Source organism: Crinia signifera, chromosome 4, assembly GCF_055691185.1.
Source record: "Crinia signifera chromosome 4, ASM5569118v1, whole genome shotgun sequence".
Classification (NCBI taxonomy): Eukaryota; Metazoa; Chordata; class Amphibia; order Anura; family Myobatrachidae; genus Crinia; species Crinia signifera.
The window spans coordinates 124,222,772-124,233,575 of NC_139220.1; the positions used below are offsets into that span (position 1 = coordinate 124,222,772).

The following is a 10,804-nucleotide window of genomic DNA, read 5'->3' on the forward strand; positions in this document are numbered from 1 at the left end:
CCCTAATTATTACCTACAAAGCATGTCCCACACAAACAAAGGGGGTAAGTTTTAGAGTTGAAAGTTGTCTGTTTGCATTTGCACAATTTAATTTTCAGTTGAATTGTAATGATGTTAATATGTCATGCAGTGCCCCATCGCTCGTTTAAAGTCAGTGCCACTTAATGTGAGAAGACAGCTGGATGATGAGCTTTTGGATCTATTGAACACAGCTTGAGAAGCTTCATTCCCCAGCACCAGTATGTTCCAACTGCATTTGGTTGGTCAGCATGCATCCTTTCTACCCTAGTGCTATAAAACACAATCTCACCCATAATTCTCACTTATACCCCTTTTCCACTTGCAAAAATATCCCGGGTTTTTGCACATGAACGCGCATCAACCCGGGATTTAGTGCAGTGTGAAAGGGTCTTGGGCGAATATCCCATGTTCAGCATTCCGGGATCTCTACCCAGGTCCTGACCTGGGTAGGATCCGGAATCGACACGGGATGCGGCCAGTGTGAATGGTCCCGTACCCGGGATCGGGTACACGGGACTTTAAAAAAGCTGCTGATTGGAGCTTTGTTTGGGCTCACAATGCTGATGTCATCTGTAATCGCACTGGAAAGCGGAAGAGAAGCCCTGGACATGTGCATATCGGAGCAGACGGGCATCATGGCAAACTGGACGGACCAGGAAGTGAGAGAGCTCCTGAGCATAAGGGGCGAGGAGGAGATAAAACGCCAAATTACTGGCACAGTCAAAGATGCCGTGGTTTATAAAAACATATCAAAGCTGCTTGAAGCCAGAGGCATGATCCGGACACAACAGCAAGTTGTCAATAAACTGAAGACCCTGAGAAAGAAGTTCATGAAGGTGCATGACAACAACCGTAAAAAGAGTGGGGCTGGCCGCATCGAGTGGGAATATTATGACATCTGCGCAACCGTCTTCGGGCACACAGCTCTCTGCAATCCTGTGAGTCTGTCTTCAAGTTCACAGTACATTGCTGCAGAAAGCAGCCAAGGCCCTGAAGATACACAGACAAGTGAAGTCTGCCACTCATCACCCCTGCTAATTGAGGACACACCTGATTGTAGTGAGCATGAAACATCCACCCACCTGCCCAGCCCTGATGGCAGCATATCCGTCACCGTTGAAGAGGTCGTGGAAGCTGCGACCACTGACAGTGGGTTTCCACAAAGTGCCGTCTCCCCAACTTTGCAGAGAAACAGTAAGTTTATTTTTTAAAGACACATAGCACACTATAGGGTTAGGTTGGGGGTGGGGTGGAGGTGGAGCATAGGGTTATGCACAGCATAGTGGTCCTCCAGCAGTTGTGGAACTACATATCCCAGTATGCCTTGGCACAGTTTAAGCATTGCCTAATAGCAAAACTGTGGCAAGGCATGATGGGACTTGTAGGCTGTGGGAAGGGGGGGGGGGGGGGGGTGACATAATATACAGTTATCAAAGTATAACCTGCAGTGATGTCGCAGTGAAATAGTTTGCCAAAGCTGCTATTTTTATGTATGGTCATTTTCAATTTATATCTTATCTTTACAGTTTACAACGTTCCACCTAGAACGAAGAAAATGAACAAAGCGGGGCAAGCAGCTAGAGCCATGACAAGTGCCCTTGTTGAAGAACTCCGAGAAATGGACAATGCTATGTCCACACAGGAGAATGCAAGGATCGACAAATTTTTAGAGGCCGAGCGTGAAATGCAGGACTCATTTCTTTCTAAAATCCTGTCAATGCAGGAACGCATGAATAGAGAGGCTCTTGAGCGTCATAGGGAAATGCAGCAAATGAACATGGCGAACATGGAACGTTTGTTCAATAATCCAAAAGCTCCTAACCAACACCACAGCTCACAATACCCTGAACCGGGTTATTCCACATATAATCATGGACCATACTTTGGTTCAAGCAATGCTGCAAATGAGCAAACCTCAGAGTTTTCAGTTTTTCGCAATTTGTCTTAAAGCTATAGGCACATACTTAATTTTTTTTGTTTGTTTTGCACTTAAAGTGCCTCGGCACTAGTTGACCTCAGTGTTTATGTACCTGTAGTTCATTGTTTTGCACTTAAAGTGCCTCGGCACTAGTTTACCTCGTTTTTTATGCACTACTAGTACATTTTGTGTTGCACTTAAAGTGCCTCGGCACTAGTTTACCTCAGTGTTTATGCACTACTAGTACAATTTGTGTTGCACTTAAAGTGCCTCGGCACTAGTTAACCTCAGTGTTTATGCACTACTAGTACATTTTGTGTTGCACTTAAAGTGCCTCGGCACTAGTTTACCTCAGTGTTTACATACCCTCCAACATGACCCACTCCATTAGGTACAAAATGTTCTGCTCCTGGACTTCCCTGCCAGTGGCAGTTACAGAGGTTGGACTCCAGCATAGTCCACAATTCAAAGAGGGGGGTCACATCAACTGTCAGTGAGTCCAGGACAGTGATGTTTTGAGTGGCATTAGGTGTGGCTCCCCTTTTTGAACATTGGATTGTGCTGCAGCTCCAACTCTGCAACTGCCACTGGCAGGAAAGTCCAGAAACAGAGCATTTTGTACCTAATGGAATGGGCCATGTTGGAGGGCATGCGTTTATGTACAGATAGCGCAGGGCTTGTCGTTGCTGGGGATGGCGGAGGACTCGCCACCCGCCATCCCCCGCCCCTCGCCATCTGTATGTCGGAAGGGGACGCGCGTGCACGAGGTGCACGCGCGTCCCGTTCCGACGGTGCCTTTCCCCGGGTCCCCGCCGGCTTCCCCGGGTCCCCGCCGGTCCACACCGCCCCCCCGCAGCCCCCCGCAGCCCTGCCCGTCTCCCTGAAGCTGGAGACGGGCAGGACTGCACCCGCCGCGCCGCCTCGCCGCCCGGCTATTGAGACGCTCGTGCGTGGGAGACGCACGAGCGTCTCATTCAGCCAGAGCGCCAGATTGCTGGCGGATCGCCAGGGACACGGTCCTGGCGCTCCGCCAGCAATAATAAGGCCAGCTCCATCTGTACCTGTAGTTCATTGTTTTGCACTTAAAGCAGGCATGTCCAACGTTGGCCCTCCAGACGCTCCGAAACCACACATCCCAGCATGCTCCGCCACAGTGTTGCTATTAGAGAATGCAAAAACTATCGCAAAGCATACTGGGATGTGCGGCCTCAAAACACCTGGAGGGCCAACGTCGGACATGCCTGACTAAAGTGTTAATGCACAACTGGTTGTGCATTCGGTTAGCTTGAAATGCTAAACTTCAAGCAATTCTTGTTTGGGATGGGGGGGTTGGGACGAGGGAGGTTGGGATGGGGGCGGTTTGGACGGGGGGTTGGTATGGGGGGATTGGGACGGGGGCGGTTGGGATGGGGGTGGTACGGGTGGAGGAGGGTTTCTTTATTGTTTTATTGTTTTATTGTTGTGTCTATACAAAGGCAAAATGAAAGGCAAATAAAAATTGCACCTACAATCCAAAGGTGCTAAACCAAATAAAAAAATTATAATTTTAAACACCCTTGTCATCACTTTTTTTTTAGTTAAAATGACCATTTCATATGGTATTTGCAGTGATTTCCTGGGATCAGTATGAATGGGGCTGTCCCGGGTCGATCCCAGGTCTGAATGCAGTGTGAAAGGGTACATTCCCGGGTAGTGTCCCGGGAAGCATCCGGGTACACATTCCCGGGTCTGACCCGGGACTGCAAGTGGAAAAGGGGTATTAATAGAATTTCATCTATAAGAATAGAATCTTACCATCAGTGCTAGGGGATTGCTCATGGATTCTCAACTTGTGTAAACCTCAGTATTTCTAAAGCTACACTCATGAAATTGTCTTTCTATATGTGACCCTTGGATAAGCACCTGATTCAGCTTCTAGAAAAATGGAACAACAAATGTCTTCGGAGCTCGGGGCTAGCGTAGCGTGTACTGGGCAGTGTATCTTCTGCAGCCACCGTACTGGAGGAATGCCAACCTCCCCAAATACCACAGAAAAAACAAAAATAGTACGGGGCGCTGAAGTAACACACTAGACAGTTAAAATCAATAAAATTTATTAGGTACACATCTCATAATGGCTAATGTGCAAATTGCACAACAATAATCACAATAGAAATACACACAATAAAAAAACAAGAAATTAAAGAAATAAATGAAATAAACGGTACTTGTTTCCTAGAACGGCCACAATCGTGGGCATCGTGTATCTTAAAGTTAAGGTACACGATGCCCGCGATGGACCCGATTTCCTTTGAAATCAGGTCCATTTTGCCGGCAAAGGCAAAATCGGGGGCATTGCGTCGGTCGCGTGCATTAACATGGCCCCCGCCGCGACCGACGCGATGCCCGCGATTTTACCATAGGCTTCAATGTTAAAATATTTTTAACATTGAAATCGGGAGCATCACGTCGGTCTTGTGCCATTATAATGGTGAGATTAAGATTGACTTGATTAAGTCCATCTCACATAGGAAACAATGTGAAATGGGCCAATATGACCCATTTCACATTGTATATGGCCCCGTCATGGGTTACGCAACCCCATTGTGAGCGTCACCCCACGATTGACGCCAACTTGAAGCGTGTCGAGCGCAGCGAGCCCGCGAGGGGTGGCGGTGCGCGTCCTCCGACCTTTTCATACCCCTACTATCCACGTCGGCGTGGAGTTGAGAATATAAAGTGTGGCGAGCGCAGCGAGCCACCGAGCCCGAGGCGTGGCGAGCGCAGCGAGCCCCGCGAGGGGACGCGTATACCTGTGAAGTTATACGCGTCCCCTCGCGGGGCCCGCTGCGCTCGCCACGCTTCGGGCTCGGTGGCTCGCCACACTTTATATTCTCAACTCCAAGCCGACGTGGATAGTAGGGGTATGAAAAGGTCGGAGGACGCGCACCGCCGCCCCTCGCGGGCTCGCTGCGCTCGCCACGCTTCGGGTTGGCATCAATCGTGGGGTGGCGTTGAGGGGGTAAAATTGGGGGTCTGGGGAATACTTTACATTGAATCCAATGTAAAATAGGGTCCCAGGGACCCTATTCCCATTTGATTCAATGTAAAAATCGGGTCGATCGTGTCGGTCGCATCGCATGCGATTTGGTCGCATGCGATGCGACCGACGCGATTTTTCTGACACGATCACCCCATTGCAAATCGGTGTGGCCGTGCTAGGAAACAAGTACCAAATAAACAGTAAATAAAAATAAAAATATAAATAAAATAAAAATAGATGAAAAGTAATAATAAAATTGGGGAAGTAAATTAAATGGGTAGGGAATGTTAGCTGGTTGAGTATAAGCTAAACATGTGTTTAATCTGAATGAGGGGTCAGCCTTGATTGAGGCATGAGGCACTATCCAACATTAAGTGCAGTTTTTTGTATATATATGTATATGGTGCTGGAGCTTTTGGGCAGGTATAATTCCAACTGCCAGTTTTTTAAGCTGTTATACTTTGAGCAAGTCAGTGCTTATGACACAAGCGCATCCAGCGCTGAGGTACAGTTAGTGTGTCCAGATAGTTATAGTGGCAAGTATAAGGTATATTACCCATCCCAGACGTGCGGCTATTCAGCCTGATTGGCGCCGCTGCGGGGAAGCTGGAGATGCACGATACTTCTTTGGAGGGCTGCGCCGCTCAGGGCTGATGTCGCGGCTCCAGTAAATAGTGCACCTAACGTGGGTACCTCTCTTCAGCCTTAGCGAGTGGAATTTGGCCTCAGTCTCTCCCGGCAGCAATGTGCCGTTACTCGCTGGACTCACGTGGAGCAGCTACACCTGGGAAACTCTGCCACAGTTCCAAGTGTGCTGCTGAATGATGAACCCACGGGTCAGATGGTGACATGGAGGTGTAGCTGCTCCACGTGGGAATGTTAGCTGGTTATACTCAACCAGCTAACATTCCCTACCCATTTAATTTACTTCCCCAATTTTATTATTACTTTTCATTTATTTTTATTTATATTTTTATTTTTATTTACATGTTTATTTTAATTTACTGTTTATTTCATTTATTTCTTTAATTTCTTTGTTTTTTATTGTGTGTATTTCTATTGTGATTACTGTTGTGCAATTTGCACATTAGCCATTATGAGATGTGTACCTAATAAATTTTATTGGTTTTAACTGTCTAGTGTGTCACTTCAGCGCCCCGTACTATTTTTGGTTTTTCTGAATCAGCTTCTGTCTGCACCTTGTGTTATTACATAATGATTATTCTGTGTAATGCTCCATAGGCTTGAATTTGTTTTAGACTTTCTTACCATCCCTAACTAAAGTTTTCCTCTCTATGGACCTTATTCTAGTTCACTCTTTCGGACAAAATCCTTCTTAGATGGACAAAACCATGTGCACTGCAGGTGGGGCAGATGTTACTTGTGCAGAGAGAATTAGAATTGTTTGGTCCATTCAGGCGCGATTAACCATGGAGAGAAACATTTCAGCTTGCAGTCCCCCATGCTGATGAGCAAAATGTGTGAAAAGTGACTTATTTGGGTAGAAGTGGATTGCGCTGCTGGTTATAAAGATTTGAAAAACACACACTGATTGGCTGAGAGAAGATGAATGAAGTGCTGGACACACTGTTAAATTTATAGTTTTTATATGGAAAAATACATCAATACAAATACATACATTTAATACATACAAATAATCAATAAAATTATGCTAAAATATTTAATAAAGAGGGATCCCTTGGTTGGGAGAAAATATATCTTTAGCCAGCAGACTTGCAGCCAAGTAGCCTGTTTTATAGGGTTAAATAACCATGAATAGAGGGTGGTGGTTGTGGTGGTATATGGAAGATATAGTCCAGTTCATAAACAGTCAGGTGGTAATTTAATTAGCAAATATAGATCGCAGGTTTTAATTTTATTGCTCACCCTTAAAGATAGTACTTGCTCCGTGCCAGTATGTGGGGGTATCCAGCGAGCGGTCTCGGTTGTTGGAGGATGGTAGCTCAAGACTTGTCTTGAAAAAGTTCCCAGCAGACCACGGGAATGAAACGCGTTGACGTCATCACACACCTGATTAGGTGATCTACCTGGCAGACTTCCAGACCTCCAGCCTGTTTCACAGAAGAAGCGCTGCCCACTACACGCTGCCGGTAATTTAGCCGCTTCACGCTGAATAAGCGCATCGCAGCACAGGCTCACCCACCTGCTCACCGCCGTCTTCACACTCTGTCCCACAGCTGAAGTGCAGCTTCCCCCCTCGCTGCCGGCAATCAGCTGCTTTCATCCAGCCGCTCTCCACGCTACATCAGGAGAGCCGGGGCTCCATACAGAGCAGAGCATCTCACCAACTGTCCGACCCACTCCTTCACCGCCGTGGTCAGTGCAGTGAATCCGTATCTGACTACAGGCAGGCTACACCGGCGAGCAGCCGAGAGGAGTGTAAGTCACATCACGAAAGGAGCTACCATCCTCCAACAACCGAGACCGCTCGCTGGATAACCCCACATACTGGCACGGAGCAAGTACTATCTTCAAGGGTAAGCAATAAAATTAAAACCTGCGAACTATATTTGCAAATTAAATTACCACCTGACTGTATATGAACTGGACTATATCTTCCATATACCACCACAACCACCACCCTCTATTCATGGTTATTTAACCCTATAAAACAGGCTACTTGGCTGCAAGTCTGCTGGCTAAAGATATATTTTCTCCCAACCAAGGGAACCCTACTTTATGAGATATTTTAGCATAATTTTATTGATTATTTGTATGTATTAAATGTATGTATTTGTATTGATGTATTTTTCCATATAAAAACTATAAATTTAACAGTGTGTCCAGCACTTCATTCATCTTCTCTTAGCCAATCAGGTGTGTGTTTTTCAAATCTTTATAACCAGCAGCGCAATCCACTTCGAACCCCCCTTCTATTCTCTTTTTGTGTGAGTCGAGACGGGCTCACAGAAGTGTATGCTGCAGCTGTAAAAACCTCATTTATTATTATAATTTAACTTTTAAAAACTGCTAAGCGCCAGGAGGTGTGTCTCGGAGTGATCTTATTCTTGGTCACCTCGATCCACACACTAACCCCCTCTTGACTTATTTGGGTAGCCAAATGTCACTTTTCTTATCATGCCCAGCCCTTTGGTTGGGTTTAGCCATTTACCAAGGTTAAGCAGAACACTTATTTGACAAACAATTGAATTGCCCTCTTTGTCTTCATTTGTGGGATCTCATGAAGACAAGGTACCAGATGTTGCAGGGAAAGAGCAGATCAAGTAGTTAAATTAGAAATACAAACATAACGTGGTCTTCTGTTACTCTATCCTATCTTCAAGGTTAAAGATGCTTTACAACATACCACTATTATAGCACATTCTTATTTGATTTACTGTCATCTGTCTAGCTTGCTTCAATCTGACCATTCCCCTCTGACCTCTCTCAATAACAAGACGTTTTTGCAAAGAAAGTTTATCAGTCATCTCTAGGGGCTGTTGTGCATAAAAGTTCCAAGATCTACAGTTTCTAGATACTTAAACTAACCCATCTGACACCAACAATTGTTTTACGGTCAAAATCACTAAGATCACATTTCTATACCATTCTAGTTTTTTTCTGTCTGAAAAAACAACTCAATCTCTTGACCGTGTTTTCATGCCTTAATTTATTTCTACATGATTGTCTCCTTAGATATCTGATTTAACAGTTGTAATGAATATTGTAAATACACAGTGTTTCAGGGGCAATGATTGTTCTCCCTCTCTCCTTACTCATATTTCCAACGGTTTCTCTGATATCTCTTCTCTTCTTTCTTAAACTTAACATGTCTAAGACTGAGCTTATTATCTACCCACCCTCCTCATAACACTATTTCACTGTCTACTACAGTATTGATTGAATAACTATCTCCTCTACCCCCAAGTATGCTGCCTTGATGTTATTCTTGATTCCTTCCTCTAATTTACCAAACCACACATTCAGCACCTTTCACAGCCCTTCCAGTTGCTCCCCAAAAATGTTTTGAGGATCAGACCCTATCTCACCCAGGATGCTACTAAGGCCCTTATGCATTCACTGGTCATATCCAGATTGGACTACTGTAGTCTCCTCCTTTCTGGCCTCTTTGATGAATGCCTCTCATCATTCCAATCTATCCTCAATGCTGAAGCCCGGCTCATCTACCTCTCCAAACGTACTATGTCCACCTCCCCTCTCTTTCAGGCCTTACTTCCTCTTCAGAATCCAATTCAAGCTTCTCACATTCACTTCCAAGGCCCTCACCCATTTCTCTCTCACTTACATATCTTATTTATTTAACAGTTTCTTATATAGTGCAGCATATTCTTTTGCACTTTACAATAGGAGACAATGATACAACAAACTGGGTATTTACAGATGGTCAAAGCTATGAGGGCCCTGCTCGCAAGCTTACAATTTATAGGGAAATAGGCATAAAGTCCACCAGAATGCAAAGGTTCTCAGTGTGCTGTATGATATGGTGACCCAGCAGTTTGGCAAGGGGTCAGGAGGATGGAAAATGGATATGTTTGGACTGTATAGTGGGGATGTGATTAGATAGGAACCCTCCCTTACACTCCCAACTGTCCTCTTCGCTCCATAAATGCACGCAACCTCTCCTGCCAACGGGTTACTTTCCCCCACTCCTACCTCCAAGATTTTGGCCATTGTGCTCCTTATCTCTAAAATTCTCTACCCCTCCCGGTCAGAAACTCCACCTCTCAACAAAGCTTCAAACAGGCTCTCAAGATATGATTTTCAGTAATTGTATATTGATATTAGATATTTAAATTGACATACAGATTTACTAAATAAGATATCTGATATTTATTGGTTATTATACTTTTGTGTGCCGTGCTGCCCAACTGTGATTCTGTATTGCAGAAAACATGACACCAGCATCTCAATTCCCACTGACCTTCTGCATGACCCTAGAGTTTCTCCTGGAGTCCATTATCTAAGGATACTGCTGTATATCTGTAAGGTTTTGTGTTGGATCTGCAAAGCTCCTGATATGTATCTCAATAGAAATCCAGGTGTCTGAGTTTTACGCATATTTCCGCACTAGATCTCAGCCAATGTTTACGCTCCTCCATCTGGGAGAATGCAGCCTCCTCTGCATGGTGGTGGAGGGGGTGTGGTGCTGGTAAGGGGGAGCAAAGGTCATGTCAGCAGAATTGCTTCATTGCAGATTCACTTCACCAAGAATACAGGCATTGTCAAGCAGAGGGAAGGGTGATTCAACTACAATCACGTCATCATCTACTCCCTATTTGTAGGAAAGAGCAAAGGAATGCTGGGGTCGGCGATCAGTGGCTAAAGTCAACAGGGTTGGAAGGTTGACACAAGCATTAGGTCGACAATAGGAATAGGCGTTCCCATGAAAATGCTGGGCGTACGTATGGTATTGCTGCCATGACGCACGTATGGGGGGCAGACAGCAGACATAGCCGGATGTCAGCTGGCCGCCCATATCCCTGCTTTCATTCGGAAAAATGTCCATGTGGTCTGGAGCACTCGGTGCTGCCTGACCACTCGGTCCATCATTCGATGGTCGGCAACCATCGGAGTATGAGGGAGGTTCCCACAGATGGAGGAGTTGTTCACATGAAACATCCACTTGCGGTCCATTTGGTCGGCATCTTACCACATTCGGACGGTGTGAGCGATCCGTACGGTAGGCGGGGCTAAGGACACTCGGTTCCTGTCCGAAAAACGCAGCCGTCCGATTCAACTACAATAAGGGCCTATGTCCCTTCAGCTGTTGTGAAACTACAAGTCCCATCATGCCTTGCCAGAAATTTAGCATTCCCTAATAGCAAAACTATGGCAAGGAATGATGGAACTTGTAGTTTCAC

General features: G+C 45.5%; 1 protein-coding gene across 1 annotated transcript; it reads left to right on the forward strand.

Annotated features, from left to right (window-relative positions):
• Positions 1 to 444: 444 nt before the first annotated feature.
• On the forward strand, positions 445 to 1,969 carry LOC146072970 (uncharacterized). The gene is made up of 2 exons (XM_083180140.1): positions 445 to 1,215; positions 1,548 to 1,969. Exons 1-2 carry the CDS (start codon positions 579 to 581, stop codon positions 1,967 to 1,969), a joined length of 1,059 nt encoding a protein of 352 aa, XP_083036266.1. The 5' UTR covers positions 445 to 578.
• The last annotated feature ends 8,835 nt before the right edge of the window (positions 1,970 to 10,804 follow it).